The sequence below is a fragment of the Salarias fasciatus genome, chromosome 15 (genome assembly GCF_902148845.1).
Source record: "Salarias fasciatus chromosome 15, fSalaFa1.1, whole genome shotgun sequence".
NCBI classification, from domain to species: domain Eukaryota; kingdom Metazoa; phylum Chordata; class Actinopteri; order Blenniiformes; family Blenniidae; genus Salarias; species Salarias fasciatus.
Genome location: NC_043759.1, coordinates 25,617,332 through 25,637,056, shown reverse-complemented (window position 1 = coordinate 25,637,056; position 19,725 = coordinate 25,617,332). Strand labels below are relative to the sequence as shown.

General features: G+C 51.2%; 1 protein-coding gene across 1 annotated transcript; it reads left to right on the top strand.

Moving 5' to 3' along the window:
* The first annotated feature begins 4,411 nt into the window (after positions 1 to 4,411).
* Positions 4,412 to 19,411, top strand: tab2 (TGF-beta activated kinase 1 (MAP3K7) binding protein 2). Its single transcript, XM_030110531.1, is given in 27 exon segments — positions 4,412 to 4,833; positions 14,112 to 14,230; positions 14,232 to 14,300; positions 14,394 to 14,405; positions 14,407 to 14,497; positions 14,500 to 14,641; positions 14,643 to 14,739; positions 14,742 to 14,766; positions 14,769 to 14,948; positions 14,951 to 15,024; positions 15,026 to 15,220; positions 15,223 to 15,333; positions 15,335 to 15,410; positions 15,413 to 15,528; positions 15,530 to 15,607; positions 15,609 to 15,716; positions 15,718 to 15,801; positions 15,803 to 15,853; positions 15,855 to 16,098; positions 17,568 to 17,599; positions 17,601 to 17,702; positions 17,705 to 17,731; positions 17,903 to 17,998; positions 18,227 to 18,323; positions 18,416 to 18,439; positions 18,442 to 18,464; positions 18,467 to 19,411. Coding segments are annotated over 26 exon segments (2,277 nt in total). The 5' UTR covers positions 4,412 to 4,833; positions 14,112 to 14,197; the 3' UTR covers positions 18,557 to 19,411.
* The last annotated feature ends 314 nt before the right edge of the window (positions 19,412 to 19,725 follow it).

Genomic DNA, 19,725 nt, shown 5'->3' with positions numbered 1-19,725 from the left:
TTACTCATTTATTTAATTTTTGAAGGCACCTGTTAACATTCAGTCCCAGGATCTGCTCATGATGAAGCCAAACCTCAGTTTAAAAGGAGTAGATCCTGATATCAGTAAAGTCACGCAGACACACCGACAAGCAGGAAGGCGAGAGAAACCCAATGATACTGAAACTGAGGAGCAACAGTTCAAACCTCACAAACGAAAACCATGGACCACGAACACACTTCTTCTCTGGGCCTCGACAAAGAAGCGCGCTCCAACTGAATTAAAATAGAAAAATTGTCAAAAGGCGCCAGTTCAGAATCCGTTATGGCGGCAGTGATCCTTCTGTTTCCAATATTTACTGACACATTTTTGTCTTTCTCCATCGTTACTGGAAAGCATAATGAAACATTTCAAAGATAAATTCCTGTTCAATCGTCAACAACATCAGAATATATAATAAGGTAGGTAAGTAATAAGGTAAGGTACTTTATCTGTCATTATACAGTGAATGTACAACGAAACTCTTCCTGCTGCATTTAAACCCATCCTTCGATGCCGCTGAAGCGTTCCATAAGGCAGTGAGCAGCTGCAGGGAGCGCCCGGGGACCCAACTCCAGATGCAGAGTCAGGCTAATATAATGCAATAATAAAGTATTTGGTGTTTTTCTGGTTTTATCTGAAGCATTTGAAACATTCGACTATAAATTCTCATATTGAAACTTCAAAAATGTGTTCTGGATGTTGTAAACATGGCGTGCCACAACCGCAGGGCCTCTGCTCTTCCTCATTTGCATGCATTCATTTTTTTGCCGTACAATCTGTGAACAAGTCCGAAGCGAAGTGAACGGGCGTCAGACAACAGCCATGTTCAGTGCTTCTGGGCCTTTGGTTTACTCAGGAACAAAGCTGCAAGTCGCAAGTCGAGAGAGAATGTGTGTGTGTGTCCTGTGTTTACAGTTTGGTGATCAAAATTTAACGCCGCATTCAGGAGGACCTCCACTTCTCTGCTGGTCCAAATAATCGAACCTCGGGAAGATTTACTTACTTTTCTTCCCTGTTTATATAGCGTGTCACCTACTTTACATGTTGAACAAACACACAAATACTGACAGAAAGACGATTCCTGGAATGACTGAAACTTTGTGGAAAACCTGAAAAGAAAACAATCTGGATCAAAGTCACACACATTCAAGATCCATGAACAGCAGCTCAATACTGCTCCCTGGAGGCCACAGTGCTCATAGCATTTGCCTATGTTGCATAATAAACACACACACAGGAGAGTGGGACGATTCGGTCTGAGCAGTTCCATCAGCCCTCGGGACATTCCTGAGACGTGCTCATGAGTCTGGGCTGCTGGTGGAGCGAGCTGCTCCAGTGAAGACAAGCTGAGGCCTGGTTCGCTTCATCCCTCTGGCGGCTCTGGGAGCAGCAGCAGCAGCTCTGGAGTCCTCACACACCGCTCTGTCACGGCTCTTCATTCTCACCATATAATGTTCTGACGTTTGTCAGATTCGTTGTAAACAGCCTGAAAGGAAAACCTGGAGTGTGTGTTGATGCCGCTCGCGCCGCTGCAACATGCAAATGACAGCGTGACGAAACACACAGCTGAACATACCACAGCAGCCGCGACAAGACAGGATGTAAACATGATTGATATACAGCCTGCTCCAGCCTTACGTGAGAATGAAGCCGACAGGAACCACAGAAGAAGAGTCTCTGCAGCAGAGCTCAAAGGACAGAGAGCGTCTGACTTCACATGGGCGAAAACGCTTTCATTCCACGAGCTCAGTGTAACCTGTCAGGAACACAGCGACCATCACGTCTCTGAGCGGAGTTTGAACAAAACACACACCTCTGATCCTACAGACAGATCCTTCGTTCCTGTTCGGCTGTATTTCAGTTTCTCATCCTGTCCTGGGGGTTTCTGTGGCTTTGTTTCTAAACGGTTGGCGGCGCCGGTTTGGTGAAACGGTGACGATGTTCTCTGTAGTCTCTGTGACTCTCGGCCACGTTTTCGTCTGTTTTCTGTCCTCTCACAGGGTCGGTGTGACCTGAGCTGTCTGGAGCTGGGCCGGAGCAGGACTCAGTCCCGGCCCACGTCCAGACCAGCGCCCTGCGCCGGGGCTCAGACTGCAGCAAACCCCGGCTTCTCCTCCTGTTCAGCCCAGCAGCTTCGAGCTTCGTCTTCAGGTTTTGTTTTCTTAAAGGTTTGGTTTTACAGGCTGATGAAACCCTTCGTCATCGTGAGAGCCTGACTCACTGCTCTGGTGTTTTTCTTTTGAGCAACAAGAAAATGTTCAAATTGAGTCACTGCGATTAGAATCCTGAAGAACATCCTGAAGCAGGGACCGGTCTCACTGTGAAAAGTAAAATCACATTTACTGGTGATTTCACTGAAAGTTCATCAGCCTGCTGTTTTGCATCGGACAGGCGAGGACAGGGTTACCTGAACAGTCTTCAAAGACAAACAGATAGACAGCCACACACTTACATTCACACTGATGGGAATTTAGGATCATGCATGTTATTGTAGGAGGAAATCGGAGAAACTACCTGGAACAAAACCCACACACAACACAGAGAACATGCAAACTCCACGCACTGATATTTGACCCAGACCTTGAAAACGATGTCAGAGCTTCACAGTTAATAAAAGAAAATATCAGTGAAATAAAGTATTGATGGGAAGGCTGGGATATTTGGCTTTCAGGTGAATAAGAACAGCAGAAAAGCTGGAAGACGCTTCTTTGTTCTTTTATGAAGACGAAAGAGAATCACTGACTCCTCCGGTCAGACCTGCTTTTGTTCTCTTTCTTCCTTGAAATAAAAGTCCTTCTTCTCGTCGTTCTGTCCCTCTCCTTTGAGTTTCCAGCCAGGCTGTGATCCCAGGCGGAGACGATTCCAGCTTGACGTCTCAGCTGTCCCTCAGTGGACCGCTGCTGAGATCTGGCTTCCTGCTCTTCCTGAAGGACTCGCGCTCATGGGGTTCTGGGTTCAGCTCCGAGCTGATCCAGACCTTCTCTCTGGATTTCAGGTCTGAAGGAAGAGCAGGTCTCTCGTTTGAGGTTCACCCAGTGTCCAGCAGCCGTTCGCTGATGATGATGCCTCCTCCGTGCTGCTGGAGCATCATGGTCCATGGACAATGTCTCTCCGGACTCTTCCCGTCTCTCTGGGTCTCTGTCTTTCTGGACTCAGTGGACTCTTGGTCTGAGGACTTCCTGTGTGAAGCTTCAGTGGGACGTCCTGCTGATCAGCTGCTGGCTGTTTTAAATATATCAGACATCATCTGAAAAACAGTCAATTTAGTGTTCTGTAGTTGTAGCTTGATTTGTTGAACTGGATTTATACGGTATTCCTCCATTCAGAACTCAGATTCTATTATCCACAAGATATAAAAATACTAGATTTATCACTAAAAATAGACTGGCAGAAGATGGCACCAACAGGATGACATTTAAAAGTGTAATAAAGTCATGGCAATGAACAGAGCCACCATTAAGCTGGAGGGTCTATAGCGGGACCAGCTCTAGACCCTCCATCGGGGGGCTCGAGGGTTTGAGGAAGTTCACCCAACTGGCGTTTTGTGGACTTGAAGGCGTCCGACCGCGTCCCTCCTGGTGTCTTGTGGAGCGGCTTTAGAATTAAGAGTCTGGGGCCCCTTGTTAAGGGCCATCCGGTCTCTCTCTGTATGACCTGTATGAGTCTGTATGAGGAGTCTGGTCCACATCGGCGGCAGTAAGTCGGACCTGTTCCCGGTGCATGTTGGACTCCGGCAGGGCTGCTGGTCACTGGTTCTGTTCAATCTTTATGGACTGAATTTCTAGGTGCAGCCAGTTTAGAGACCGGGGGCGGAGGGGGTCCAGTTTAGAGAGACCAGGGGGCGGAGGGGGTCCAGTTTAGAGACCAGGGGGCGGAGGGGGTCCGGTTTGGGGACCACAGGATTTCAGATGTGTTGTCCTGTTGGCTCCATGGAACCTGGACCATCATGCACTGGGGCAGTTTGCAGCCGAGTGTGAAGCCACAGGGATGAGGATCAGCACCTCCAAATCCGAGGCCATGGTCCTGGACCAGAAGAAGGTGGTCTGCCCTCTCCAGGTCGGTGGAGACCTCTGGCCTAAATGGAGGAGTTTAAGTATCTTGGCGTCTTGTTCACGAGTGAGGGACAGATGGAGATGAGATTATCACACTCACAATGTATTATATATTTGTTTGGACTTGTAGAAAGCAGAATAATAAAAAGCAAGAATGTGAAAAGGTTGATTTATATTTTCTAAAGAAGAAGTTTTACTTTTTCTCATTTTAGCAAACTTTTTTCTGAAAACCTGGAAAATGGAACCAAACTGACTCTGAGTTAAGAAACGCGGATTTTCTTTTCACCTGCATCAACTTTCTTGATCATGCCTGTGTGTTTCTGTATATGTGTGTGTGTCTTCTCCACAGTGTGTGTGTCTCTGAGTGTGTCAGGTGTGTGTGTGTTGCGGCTCGCCGCTCTCGCGGCAGCAGCTCGGCTCTCGCGGGACCAGCAGCAGCTCGGCCGCCATGTTGTGTGTCAGTATTTTGGTTCGTATGTGCTGAAGTGGAGAAAAAGCTCTTGGAGTCGGGCTGTGGAGGGGAGGGGGGGCGCAGACACCGACTGTCACACCGCTGCTGCCGAGCCCGCGTCGCACGGCCGCCTGCTGGGGCTCCGGAGCCCCCCCGACGCTGCGCGGAGGACACAAGGCCCCGGGCCTCGGTGCGGCTTGGCCCGTCTCTCGGCTTCTCCTCTCCGCCTCCGCGGCCCTGCGGAGGTCCGGCGGCGGGTTCGGCCGTCGAAGGCGGCCCGGGGAGCGGCGGCGGCGGCGGGACTGGAAGGTGAGGATCGCTTCTCCGCTGCCGGAGGCGGGAGAAAAGGCGCTGAGCGCCGCGGCTCCGTGCGGGGGGAAAAGTTTAGAGAAGTGGAAAAAGTTTTTGTGTCCAGGTTTTAGCCGCGGAGCGGCTAGCGGCAGTGTTTCCACCCGGGACGGCTCTCCGCGGCGGCTCGGGGCCGACGGGCTCCGGGGCCGTGGGTGTGTGGCTCCTGGGGGCCGGCGGGGTCCGGCCGGAACCCGGGTCCGGGTCCTGGGGGGGGGCCGTCTGGCTCCTGGCGCTACATGTTTGTAGCCGCCGCTGCTAGCCGAGGCTAGTTTTTCCATTGAGCTGGTCGCGGATGGAAACCTTAAATCAACGAGAGCCAGGCTCCGCTTTAACCCTTTACCGGAGGACCGGCCTCGACGTGGGGTCGGGCTCACCGCCGTCAGGAGGACCGGTTCGGGACGGAGGGGAGGTTTTCCCCGTGTGTAGCACCTGAGCTGTCCCCGGTCCCCCCTCCCGAGCAGGGACTGGGCCTGCTGCAGGACACCTCCACCACCCCACAACCACATCCACACCTCCGTCCTCCAGCAGCCTGAAGCCAGGCTCCTCAGGTTACTGGCTTAGCTGGAGGACTGAAATCATCTGGATCAATGTCCTGTTTTCAGTCAGTATATCTGTAAGTGAGGATCTGTTTCTCCCTCAGAAAGCAGCACTATTGGTTTGCAGATTAGGATCCATTTGTCTGACATTGTTTTAGTCTTCTGTCTTCATGTGTTTATGAAAGATGTGTATTTTAAAAGAGGACGTTGTCCTGGTGTGGACAGCTCAGGGGACAGGTTTCCTGCTGGGATGAGGATTATTCATGGTTCAGCAGCAGCTTTACAGCAGCCTCTCAGACTCTTCATTCCCTGAGTGTAAGACTGGAGAAGTTTGATTGGGAATGAATATCACTTCAAATGACTCTTGTTTCCTTCTGTGTTACTGTTCTGGTCCCTTCAGACTGCATGTGGCTCCTGAACAGGAAGTCAGGAAGTTGGATATCTTTTGATCCTGCATTAATTGTATTGAGAAACCACCACAAGGTGACAGAGCAGTGTTGAAAGTGTATTGAATGTAGTTGTAAAGGACATGGAAGTGTTTTGATTAGACCTTGATATGTTAATGCAAATCAGTAAATTCCAGAAAATGATAATGCCTGCACGTGCAGCGTGGTTATGACCATCAGAACCGTTTGCGCCTCCTTTCACCGACGCTGCAGAGCATCAGCGTAGCTAACATTGGCAGCTAACGGATGTGATATTGAAACAGAGAGTTTCAGTCTGAAGGAGGAAACCTAGATAGAGCGCGGGCCGTGTGCAAATATGATCAAAGAATCTGCAGTATACCCAAGAAATACAAGTCAGTGAATCGGTTCCGTGGTAAACCTGCCGCCACCAGCTAGAGCTCAGGTTATTTCCACGTTGGATGTAAATACACGCAGTGTTCCAAGTTTAAAATCCAAATGAACACAGCCCGGCGTGTATATTGGAAAAAGCGGCTTCTGGTTTCACCTTTCCTCCCTCCATCACTGGCTATGATCGGCGGCTTTGCATGCTGGGAGAATTTGTCCACGGTTCCTGAAGAGCCGCGGCTCACTCGAGCGTCGATCATTCATTCGCAGCTATGTGCCTGTCTTGACTTGCAGTCAACATTGCACTTCCTGACCAATAAGCTGACATGCCTGGCTGTTTATAGGTGCAGACCCCTAACTGGAACCATGTGGTCTGGAGCCGGGCAAATACTCCGCTGGTTGCCACCGTGTGGAGGCTGTGCAGTGAACACTGGGCCTGTGTGACCAGCGCAGGAAGCCCATCAGAAACCACCTCTTCTTCAGTGTTGTTGTATTGTGATTTTGGATGTAAAGGTATGGATCATATGATCCTGCTGTTGGAGTGTTGAATTGGGAATCTGCGTCCCGTCAGTCGGCTGGGGTCCATGTTTACTGTTTTTCTAGTGGAAACGGTGAAGTTTTGTCCATTTGGCTGCTCGTTTTGGTGACATTATACAACTTCTGGAGTGGAACGATCTCCAAACCGTCTCCTTCCAAACAGGGAAAACTGTCTTTTTCCTGTATGTGGACACTGTGATTACATTCTCTATACCGCTAACCCACCGCAGAGGGCATCAGCGTGGTGCTTGCTGCTGTTTGCCACCCCTCCGTGTGTGTGTGTGTGTGCCTGTGTGTGTGTTTTGGGGGGGGGTTTCATCAAGCACATGTAAGTTTTCTGAAGGGGAAAAACAGTCCGGTCCAGTTTCCAGCAGGTTGTTCTCAGGTGAACGGGGCCTCATTTCACTTTGGCTTGTTTTTTGCGCTGATTGGGAAGCCCAGTGGGGGGTGGAGGTGGGGGTTTGGGTGTGAAGCAGGTTAATCAGCAGGGTCAGGCCACCTCCTGCAGGTGGGTTTTTGTGGTCGTCTGTATAAACATGTCAGTCACTTCATCAAAACCATCATTTGAATGTTAAACGGTGCTCATGCTGCCACTAATGACTTCATTTTCCATTGATCATTTTTTGCAAGGCCGTCAGTTTTTCATTGCATTAATCGCAAGTACTTCAGGAGGATTGTCAATGATTAATTTTTTTCATGACAGTTAATCGAAGAATTAGAGTGAGGGTTAGAAATTGTTTCAAAGAAGAGAAATGGAAGAGAAAACTCATTTTCCTTCTTTTCTCCTCCCTGTTCAGTCCAGCTTGCTGCTCCACTGTCAGACATTTTTGTATTATATTGGTGATTTTTGTGGGTTGATTACGAGTTCACAATGGTGTGATTAGTTGCAATTGGGTCAGAGTTGCTACTAATTAGTTACATTTTTTGAATGATTGACATAACAATTTTTAACTAATTTTTCGATTAGTCTACAATCTAAATGACTAATTTAAATAAAATAACTGGCTGCTCTGTCATGTGCGTTGTGTTCTACTCGTAGCATTGTTTTCTGAAAATGTTCAAGGTGAGAAATGAGCGCGTCGTTGCTGAACCCGTCCTCATTTTTGTTCTGCTGCTAATCGATGCGGTTTGTGAGAGTTTGGTGATTTGTCGGAGCTGATTTGCAGCGCTGGGTGAGACGGAGCGGTGACGGAGCTCCGGCTGTCCCGTCCTGAGGAGGGAGATCTGGAACTTTCTCCACCTCGCCATGTTCCTCAGGCAGGTAATGTCACCGGCCCTGATGCCGTCACAGGTGGATAGCTGGATACTTTGTGGAAACTCCCCGATGGACGGGAGGAGTCTGCAGCATATTTCTCCTATTTTGAAGCCATATTGACTGTTGAGCCCCAAATGCGTCTCCTTTACTGACGGAAATTGGCGCTTCCCTTTCAAAGAAGCTCTCGTGTGTGTCTGGCTTCGTACTCGCATGCGGTCCCTGACGTTGGTGTGCTGGTAGAGGCGTGTGATGAATATCTTCTACGAGACTTTCCAGAGGTGTACGGTGCTATTTGGAGCACGCTTCAGATGGGGACCGCGCAGCACTTTATCCTCTTTTGCACCGTCGGGGACTAGATCGGAACTAGCTAACCGAGTCAGCTGTTAGCGTATTAGCGTAGCCACTTCTGTCAGTCAGTAGCTCCCCCTAGTGGAGGGAGGCTGAGTGACCGTCAGCCAGCGTCCTGTACGCCCATGGCCGTGCATCGCTATCAGTAACATCCGACTCTGGTTTATTTTCTGGGGCCGTTTCAGTCAAGCCAGTTTTCTGTCCAAGAGTCATTTGTTGTGTTTTTATATCCAACAGAATTGAAGAGAAAAGCCATACGTTGAATCGAGGTATGAAGTTGTTAAAGTTGTTCTTATTTATCTTTCCACGTTTAAACCTCAGATTTCCATTTTCATCGTTACACCTGAAACAAATGGAAAGGTTTCGGAGCTGCGGTTGTTTACAGGTCGTTATGCTGTAGTGGGGGTGTATGTGGCCCCTGAATCGAGGTGCCCCCCCTCCCAGCCTGGAGTGTTTTCCTGGGCTGGTGCAGCAGCAGTAATCACAGAGAGCTTTTACAAGCTGCTGGGATCGCGGCGTGCTGTCACTCACTCTGTGCCAACACGTTAAAACCTGAACACTTGTTTTCCTGATTTATCATTTTCAGTTTGCACAACACGCTGACACCCCCTCCCGTCACCGGGGGCGGGGGGGTAATTGCTGCGTGTGTGTGTGTGTGTGCTTGTTGTTCGGCTCCACAGTGCATCGTGAGTTACGGCCAGGAAACGATCGGCTTTACGTTTTCCTTTTTCAGGGTCGGGAGTGATTCTGACCGACGAGCTTCAAACGTCCCGTTTGGTAAGTTCCTGTTGTGCTGCTGGCTGGTGTGGGGCAGGATGAGGGGCAGGGTCCATCAGCTGGGGGCAGTTTCTGCAGACTCGGGTGTTTTCAACCCTCCCTCCCTCTCCGGCGTGTTGCTGCCAGCGAGAGATCCCCCCCCCTCTCTTCCTCCTCCTCCTCCTCCTCCTCCTCACTTTAAAGAGCTTTGCAATGCTTCAGTCGATCGCCATGCCCAGAGTGCAACAAAGAAACACACTGCAAACAAGAGAAACAACTTTTCAATGTGCTCGCCATGAAATGTTTCCTCCCGAATGTGGATTTTTTCTTAAAATGCAAATATATTGTTGATCAAACTAAACTAAATCGAGGCTCGGTTTGCCGTTAACTGCTCCACGAGTCGCAGACAAAGCTTCAAATGACAGAATGAATCTTCACCAACTCTGGATTCAGTCGCAGTAATGAAACGTGTCGACCAGAAAAAACTCCAGGAACTTCGTTGCTTAAATTTTTTATTTCCTGGTGCAGAGTTTCAACTGTTGATCTGTGAGTCGAGGAGCTTTCTGTAATCTAACGCTGCCACGTTCACCATATGATAGAAAATAGTGATGCATGATATTAAACTCTCTCTCTCTCTCTCTCTCTCTCCTCTCTCTCCTCTCTCTCTCTCTCTCTCTATGTGTATATGTATACATATATATGTGTATGTGTATATATATATTAACCCAAGGAGAATTCTGAGTCAGTCAGTAACAAACTGCAACACAGGCACTTCTGTTAACCACCAGCTGCACAAAATAAACACAAATTCTTAGGAAAATAGTTTTTCAGGAGTGGCATGCATTTAAAAAATGTTGGTCAGATTTAAGCCAGCTGTGTGAAACTCAGTGACAGAGAAATGACAGCACAATAAAACACAAACATCCCAATAAATAGAAAGAAAACAGCTCTCTAAATCTAACAAATAGGTCTGGATGATTTGGGTAAAAAGTCCTTTCAAGATCACTTTATTCACATCAGTTTATCGATATGCATCATGAAATGAAACAAATCACTAATTGTCCATTTTAAAGCTTCCCATTTAATCTTCAGAAAGATTTTAGAGGATACATTTTTATATAAAAGTTGGGGCGGCTGCGGGGCGGCTGCGACTGTCGGTTAAAATATTGAAAAATGCCTCGTTGATCGACCATGTTCCACATGTCCGTCCAGGAAAAGCTGTTTGGTGATATCTATCTTGATCGCTTTATCGCCCAGCCCTGCTGTACATGGACACAGGTTCTGTCCGTCCTCCTGAGCTCACACCGGTCAGATTCTCCTCTCTGTTACGTAACGAGACGCCGTTTAGAGGAAACTGTCTGTTAAACCGGACTGGAGGTTTCTGAAGAAACCGAGTCATCTCGATCTGATCGGACTCAGTTTCTCAGCGTTTCACTTCCTGATGGCAGGATGACGGCGCTGTTATCGCGAGCCGCTGCTCTTCCTCTGAAGACGTCCCGCTGTGTGTTTCTGACTCCGCCGTGTCTGGGAGCTGGCCCGACCGTCAGGATGCACCTGGAAAACGGCAGACTGGACGTTTTCAGTCGTTTTTCTGACTGCTTCAGCGCTGTGAAAGCACTTTTAGACTGTTAGTCACTCGCAGGCCGTGACTCACTGCGCTGCTCTCTCAGATAATATAGGTCAAGCCGCTGCAGACCGTATTTACGGCGCTCTTTCGCTCTCCAGACGTCCGTGTGTCATCGCTGCACGTCAATAACTACCTCCCCGCTGCTGTTTCCCATGTATGGCAGGGCTTCTGGGCGGGAGCGCCGCTTTCTTATCTGTGGCTCCTGCTCCCGTCGCTCTACGCCTTATTGATCCATTGATTTCTGCTGTTCGTGTCTGTCTCTCTTCCTACGCTGCCATCCTGTGACCTCTGAACCTCTGATGGTGGATTATCTACACATTTCTTCCTGTTAAAGCAACTTTTCCCCCCCTCCAGTTGCCTGAGCTTGTGAGATGTTTCTTTTTATTTTTTTTCCCTGCGTGTGCTTGTTTCTACTTGTGAAGCGCCGTCAGATCAGTGGTGTCAAATATGTGGCCCACGGGCCAAAACAGCCCTGCCTGAGGATCCGTTGCGGTCCGCGGGGATGTAAAAACTCCTGTTTAGACAAACTTTCACTGTGTTTTAAATCGGTGTAACCTGAGACCCAAACTAAGCAATCGAAGAAGCGGCGGCTGATGTTTCCAGATGTTGCAGTGGAAGGGACATGATTGGACATGAGCCCGGTGCCACAGCGCGGCGTTCGCAGCTTGTGCAACATGCAGCTCAGTGTCGGGCCCGGATGACTGTACACAGGAAGATGGTTGACTTATCTCGTCCATCAGAGTCTCAGACGTTGTCTCCCGTCGTTAAACTGCTCAGATAACGACGGTGTTTCCCGTGACGAGCGCAGCAGGTCGGTCATCGATCCTCACTCCCTTCAGGGAAGAAGTGACAAAGACTCGTGGTCGGGCCGGGCAGTGGGAGGATTGTGGAATCTGCAGACAGTTACCAGTCCTGATATTATGAGGTTAAAGTGTGTGGACTGTTTTCTCACAGAGGAAGGTCGGAGACTGTCAGTTTCAGTTTCAGTGCCTGGGCGTGGCAGCTGCCCCCACCCGTCTCTGAACCGTGTGTCAGGATGGTCAGTAGCTGTAGGTTAGTCTTCAATATTCAATAAATTAAACCAACTCATTAATTATTACTGATATAAACTAACTGGAGCTGTTTCATGCTGCTTTGTTTGTATATCCTGTCAGTGATGTTGGCAGGGTTTCATTGTAGTGAAGGAGGTGATTTCACCGAGTCTCCGGTTCAAAACATGCATTTCTTTGCAAATATTTAATGAAAGAGAGAAATATTGGATCACAGGTCTTTTTATTGTGCTGATTTATTCTGTTTCTTTTGTCAGTTACTGTGATTTTAAACACGAGTTGTTATTGGATCATTTTTCAAGGGGAAATTGAGGTGCGTCCTCAGGATGTCAGCAGTGATTTTAAAGATTCTAATGCGTCAGGGAAACAGAAATGAGGCGTTTTGTGCTGTTCTTCATGCAGACTTTGTTTGGGGAATATAAATGGGTGATCCGAGCCCAGCAGCCATGTTTGCAGCCGGTGTGTTGTGTGACTGGAGTCGTCAGCTGTGCGTTCTGTGCAGGATGGAGTGAGCAGGCCGTCTTATCGCTGCTCATCCTGTTGACGCAGCACAGCGACGGCTCCGGCCGTCGGCGGCTCTCTCGGCTCTCGGCCAGTCGTGGTTCTGACTGTGGGAATTCAGGACGTTTCTGTAAAATCCAGCGAAGGGAATGTTCCTCTTCCAGCGAGGTGAAGCGCTCCGCAGCAGTGGATGTGCTGCTGGACCTCCGTCTGCCGGGCTGGAGGGAAAAACCTCCACAGGAAATGCTTCCTGCAGCTGTTAGGTGGATCATCCTCCACCTTGAGGCCAACCAAAAGACAGTGAGCGGCCAAGTCCTGTGACTCCACCGCGGTGTCAGATAGAAGCAGTCTTCTCTGAAAACATTCAACACATTCTTATCTCCTTCAGTGAGCCGGCCGGCTCGCTGTGACGGTGCATGTTTTAACCCCCCCTGACCAAAACCCGCAGCAAGATCTGCACCTCCGGTTCTCCTTATCTGATTGGTCGGACGCGCAGAGCCTGAATGGACCGACCGGTCGATGCGGTGGGACATGTTGGAAGTATATTGATCTCTGGGTTTGCCCAGTGAGGAAATGAGCGGTTTGGTCTTCCTGCAAATGAACCCAGTAGTTTCTCAGGTAGTTTTTATTCCTTGGTGCCGGTAATTTTCCAGCCTCATGACAGCTGTTTACCTTAAAAAAGGGGTGATATTTCACTGAAATGGTCAAATATCTGTTTTTCTGACAGCTGTTGTGCTTTAATGCTCTGGAATATCACACCAGCTGGTAGATCTGAGGGCAGTGAGCTTATCAGTAGCTCATTAAAGATCAATTTTTTTTTATTAGTTTATAGTTTCAAAGTGAATCTGTGTGATAAATACAGCGTAGCACCAACTGGCCTGGACATGTGAGACGACTGTCTGCTAATTCTCTCTCTATAAATAAAGTGAAGAAAAGCAGTTCAAGCATAATGGGAGCATTAGACAGAAATGCTCCAGTAAAGTATAAGCGCCTCATAATTGTACTTAAGTATAGTGTTTAAGTCTGTGTTACTTTCACTACGGAGCTGAATGGAAAGTCCGCAGAGCGTGTCGGAGCCGCCTCAACACAGCCTGATAATCCACGGTATCGGCACCGGCTGGTGGAGGAGGGCTGGATAGATCCAGGTGAAGCAGGTTATTGGGGTTCATCATCCGTTCATAAGAAGAGGGACGAAATGCTCTTTTGCTTTAAGAGCGGCTTCGCTGTCAGTCTTCTGCAAAGTATCTCCCTAAAATATTACCTTATTCTGTGCATGTTTCAGCTCGCTCTTCTAATTGTCTTCGTATAAAGATGGACTTTCTGAGGGGACAGTCGTGCGCGCTGCTGTGCTTCCTGCCGAGCGCCACATGATGAGGAAGTGCCTGGTGCGGCAGCCATGTTGGATTCTTTCTCGGTTCACCTTAATCACCCTGCGTGACGCGGGCCAGCCTGCAGACAGTGGCTGAATGGAAGCAGAGGCTGAAGAATTTTTGATTTCCTGTACACACACACATACACACTCACACGCACACACACACACTCACCTCCCTGTATTAACGGTGGGCACTCAGAGCTGAGCAGGGTGTCTCGGCGGTCTGCGCTGAGAGGAGTACGGTTTAGTTTCTGAGCTTCAGGTGTCAGTCTGCAGAGGTAAATAAGGAAATGAGACCAAAGCTCGTTTTCAGTCGTCGTCTCTCCAGATTTTGACAGATGTTAGTGTGTGTTTTTGTTTTTTTAACTGGAAACGTTTTATAATTAGTGACGTGATTGATCGGTTATGAGGTGATAATGAACCTGCTCGCTCTCCTCTCTCTCTCTCCTCTCTGTTTTCAGAAGATGTTTGAAATGAAGGCGATGTGCTGCCACCACTGACGCCCCGGCGCGCCGAACAGAACCCGCAGACCTGAACCGGCAAAATACGAATGGCCCAGGGAAGCCAGCCCATTGACATTCAGGGTTTTGCGTGACCTGCGCCAGAAGTTCCCAGAAGTCCCAGAGGGTGTCGTGTCCCAGTGTGTTCTGCAGGTAAGCGAGTGTGTGCGTGTGGTGTGTGTGTGTGTAAATGAAGAAACGCTGTCGAAGCTGGGAACACGAGTGTGTCGTCTGTCTGTTCCGCAGAACAACAACAACCATCGACGCGTGCTGCCAGTACTTGTCCCAGGTCAGTCCAGGCTACCTGTACGCCGAAGAGGGGAGCCTCCGATTCTGCGACGACCCCGGCTTCACCAGCTCCGCAATCACATGACCCAGCTGAACCTGGGCCTGGAGCCGCAGAATGTGCACGTGGCCCCCGCGCGGGACGGCCTGAGGATGAACGGCAGCCGGACCCTGGCCCACAGCGTGAGCGAAGGGCCCCTCCCCACCGGCCCCCAGCAGTGACTTCTACCAGCCGAGCCCCAGTCGGCGCCCGTGCGGGGTGCCCTCCTCCCTCGACGTGTTCGGCGTGATGGAGCCCACGCGCGAAGCCAGCAGCCGCCGCAGCACCTGGGACTCTACCGCTCTGCGTCAAAGGATCCGCCATGGGGGGCCAGCAGGCGCCGCGCTTCAACCCCATCACCGTGACGCTGGCGCCCAACATCCAGACGGGCCGCAACACGCCCACTGCTTTGCACATACACGGCGGGCCGCAGTCGGGCCTCAGCAGTCCACAGGGGAACTCCATCTACATCCAGGCCCTACGTCAGCCAGCCGCGGCGGCCGGCAGGGCCAGCAGGGCGGCGGCCGGGCGCAGTACAGCCCCACCTCGCAGCCCGCAGCAGCAGATCTACCATATCTCCCACCCGTCCTCGCTGGCGGGCTCCTGGTCCGGGCCGCAGTACGCCGCCTCCTTGCATACCTCACAGCAGCAACAGCCGCAGGGCCACCAGACCTCCCACGTCTACATGCCCATCAGCTCCCCCACCAACCCGCAGGCGCCCGCCATCCCCCCCGCCGGCAGCCAGGTCCTCCTCCCTCCGGGGTGTCCTCCTGCTCCTCCTCGTCCTCGTCGTCCTCCTCGGCGGCGCCCGCTCCCTGTCCGCACGTCAGCCAGTACAACATCCAGAACATCTCCACGGGCCCCCCGCAAGAACCAGATCGAGATCAAACTTGAATCTCCGCAGAGGAGTAACTCCAGCACGGCCGTGCTGCGGACCGGCGCGGCCCGCGCTCCTCCTCCGCCTCCTCGTCCTGCCCGTCGTCCTCCTGCTCGCCCTCCGCCGGGGCGTCCGCCGCCCCCACCAGCCCCCTGTCCATCGGGGGGGCGGGTCTCAGCCCGCAGCCAGCCCACTGTTTACATCTCCGCCAGCCCCCCCCGCCGCCGCCCCCGCCGCCCGCCCGAGGACGCCCCGGCGGACCGCGGCCGGCTCCCGCTCGCAGCCCCAAGTTTTACATTTCTGCAACGCCTCTAGCGACGACGGCGGGGGTCGGAACCCCCCCACGGTCTACATCTCAGCAAACCCTCCCCCTGCAGGGGCCCCCGGGGGCCAGGAAAATGGGGGGCCAGATGAGCATGGGCCCCGCCTACATCCACCACCACCCGCCCAGTCCCGCGGCTCGGTGTGGGCGGCGCGGGCCCCGCCTCCTCCCCCCGCGTGGTTGGTGACCCAGCCCAACACCAAGTACACTTTTAAAATCACGTGTCTCCCAACAAAGCCCCCGGCCGTGTCCCCGGCGTGGTCTCCCCACCTTCCGAGGCCCAACAACCTCCTCAGCCTCCCCGCAGACCACCATTTCGTGGAGCCGGACCCGCTGCACCTGTCGGACCCGCTGTCGCCTCACAGGGAGCGGCCCAGCGAGCCCCGCAGGCTCAGCATGGGCTCCGACGACGCCGCCTACACGCAAGGTGAGGCTCGGCAGGTCCAGGTCGGCCCCGGCCCTGGACCTCAGCCGGATCGATTCTTCAGTCAGAAGCTGAGGCGTTTTCAGTGTAAAGCCGATTCTGAAGTCTTTTTTAAGATATTTTCGGTTGAGTCTCCGTTTCGCAGAAAAGCTGAAATTTGGTCATGTTGGGGGCCTTTTGCACACCGGTTGCGTTGCGGATCCACAGCGGACAATTACGTCATGCAGCAGGAGCGTCAAGCATAGATCTATGGCCATAGATATGCATGAGGCTACTAGCATGAACCTGATTGTAATAATTGGCCATATTGCCTCCGACCAGAGTGAATCTGGAGCTCTACAGCTGAGCTTTGCCATTCCCCCAAGAGAAGTATGCGTTGCGGAGTGCAAAGGGGAATTTCTTTGATTTTGAAGGACTGCCATCCGGTCGTCCGTATCTTTTCAGATCTGTCATCTTTTGTCCAAGCCCCAGCATGTCGGATCACTTGCGACTCTGTTGCGATTGCAAAGAGCATCAAGCCACCAGTACAGTGCATCCGTTGAAACACAGCCGCTTATTACAATGTGGCTAATTCTAGTCGCCATGTCTATGGTCACATGTCGATGCCTGTAGCTCCTGCTGTGTGTGACAGAATTGTCGCTGGTTGCGATGGACAGAAATGACTTTTTCTTCTTCTTCTTTTTATGCCGTCATTTTTGTGAACTGTCTGAATCTGTTGCAGTAGTGTCAGTGGTTGTGAGGTACCTGAATTTGGTAGCTATCGTAGAGAATCAGGTTAGATTCGTGTTGAATCGTATCGTAACCAAACGTTCCGCTGCTCCAGGAAGTGAAATCGAGTTTTCTGTCAAGTAGACGGTAAAAGTATACGTAAATGATCAGTGAGCGGGTCAGTGCAGAAGTTTCGCCATGTGCAGACGGCTCACTGGATTCGAGACCGTTCAAATATCGGAGTTGGACGAAGATGTCAAGAACAGATTTTTCTGGAATGACGGCAGTCGGACGTCACAGGGTACACATTTCAGCTTCAGAAAACCACTTCATTTCCTGCTGTTTAGTGCAGAGTCGGTTCACTGAGGGTTCTCCTTCAGATAGTGTTTGTGTTGTCCAGGAAAGTTGAAGAGGGTGAAGTAGAACGGTTCACGGGGTTATGAGCCGCTCTGCTCAGGCTTTAAATGCTTTTTCCACTGCTCCGCTCCAAGAAAGTCATTTTACTCAAGTCTGCTGCGCGATGTGAGACAAATCCTTTTATTACTTGAGTCCTCATTGTCTCTGTTTAGCCTCCACACACCACACACCACACACACACACCACACACACACACACACACACACACACACGGCTGCATGTTCACCTGCAGCAGACCAGGACACCTGTCACACACAGGTCCTCTCTGCCTGGAACTGGTCCTGAGAGGGTTCAGCCTGGAAGCATCATGTTCTCTGTGTGTGTGTGTGTGTGTGTTGTTGTTTCAGCGTTGCTGGTGCATCAGAAGGCCCGTATGGAGCCGGCTATGGCACGAGCTGGAGGTGAAGAAGAAGAAGCTGGAGAAGCTAAAAGAGGAGGTCAACGAGATGGAGAACGACCTGACCCGGAGGCGGCTGGAGGCGGTCCAACCTCCGCCTCCCAGATCCCCTCTGTAAGCTCGCCTCGACTCTGGTGGATGTGACTGAGTGTGTGTGTGTGTGTGGTGTGCGGAAGTGTTGGAGGTGTGTGTTTCTTTCAGACGCTCTGCTGCTGCCGAGCTCGGGTGTTTTTCGGTTCGGCGTTGTCTCCCGGTCGCACCTCTTCACCCGCTCGCCTCTTTCAGATCGAGGAATGAAGCAGTTACGATGCAAAAAACCGGTCGCGACTCCAAATCGATATCGACTGCCTCAGCAAAGAAATTGATCTCCTTCAGACAAGAGTACCAGTCCTACTCGGCTCCTTTTCTTTATTTCCACGTGGAAATGCTCAACCACAATTCAGAGTCCTAATCTAATGTTCAGTATGTCTGATTGATCGTGACTCGACTCATCACGCTGCTGTTTAAAGGCTTTAAATGATGATATTTACATGAGTGACTGTTTTTGGAATGAAAAGAATCAGAAGATGTAAGATAAGAGGAGGCTGAGGTGTGGTGTTTTGTGTCCAGGACCACACTTTAATTCCCAGTGCAAGCCATAACTTCTATGACAACATTGGATTCCTCGGTCCTGTTCCGCCTAAACCCAAAGGTACTTTATCCATCGGTGAGTCTCTGACTTCTCTGCGCTCACTCCTGGATGAATGTTAGGCCCCTCCCACGTCTCCCTGGGTAACCGCTGTCCCTCTTGCCCCTCAGACCCGGGCAGTAAGCTTGTGAGTCCATCACAGACCAGGAGGAGGACGAGGGGGGACGGAGTGGAACTGCACGGCCTGCACCTTCCTCAACCACCCCGCCCTCAACCGCTGTGAACAGTGCGAGGTCCCTCGGCACTTCTGAGCCGGCCAGGCCTCGACCATCCCCCCCGCCCCGCCCCGCCCCGCCCGCCCCGCGTTGACCGGTTCTCCTCCTCCTGAGGGCCGTCAGACTGAACGGACCCGACCGCGACCTCACCGAGAGACCGAGAACAGAACCGCAGCGCACCGGTCCGCCTGGCCCTCCACCTGCAGGGAAACCTCACTGCTCCCACTCAGTAGTTAACACACACATTACACACACATTACACACACACACATCGCCCTTTTGGTGGACGGGAACCTGGAATGAGCGTTTCGCTGGGTGGCCGGCGGCCCTCGGTGGGGGAGGGCAGCTGCCGGACTCGGTGGTTTGGCGGGGTGGGGGCGGACGGGGAGCCCGCCTCTGGCCCCGCCCCTCTGTCGAGCTTCCCGTCTCTTCAGTCCTGAGTGGACACGGAAACTCTGTTGCATGCTTTGTGTCCAGCACACGGAGGCAGAAACTCCCCTCGGCTCTCTATTGTACATAAGTTTAAAATGTGCCTTACAAGCCTTCCTCACACTATGAATCACTTGTATTTTCCTGTAAGTATAGCTTTATATACTTTATTAACTTTTTTTTTTTGTTTTGTTTTTCGTCTCGTTTCCCCCCCTCCTCGAGCGAAATGAGCGCCGCGGGTCCCTTTTAAGCTTTTCCCCTCAGTTTCTGTGAGAGTTGAAGCCTTGCAGGAAGAGGAGCAGAGCAGTTGGAATCCTGGCAGTCATCATGAAGCTACATCTGCCGGTCCGCTAGTCGCTGAGTTTCCTGTGTGCGATCTGCAGATCCAGCAGAGGAAGGCGATGGAGGGGCCTTTTGGGGTGGTTTTTGTTTTCTTTTTTTTCTTTTTTTTTTTTTTCTTATAGGTCACACAGTTTGTTTGTTTTTTTTGTTTGTTTTTTAGGGGGAGGTTGGGGGGTCGGGGTTGCAGAAGAGGATCGGAGTCGCCCCTCCTCCACAGGACCGGGGACGGAGGGGCTCAAAAAAAAAACACACAAATCACAAAGTGCCATCTTTATCTAACAACTGGAATGTAGGTTTAATATTCGGGGACAACCACACCTCAGTGCAAAGACAACGCTCGCTCTTCCAGTACAATCAGGAACCAGGTCCCAGGCCCTCCTGGTCCCGGACCAGCTGACGGTCAGAGGGGTCATGTTTCGTTTCTCAAAGGTACC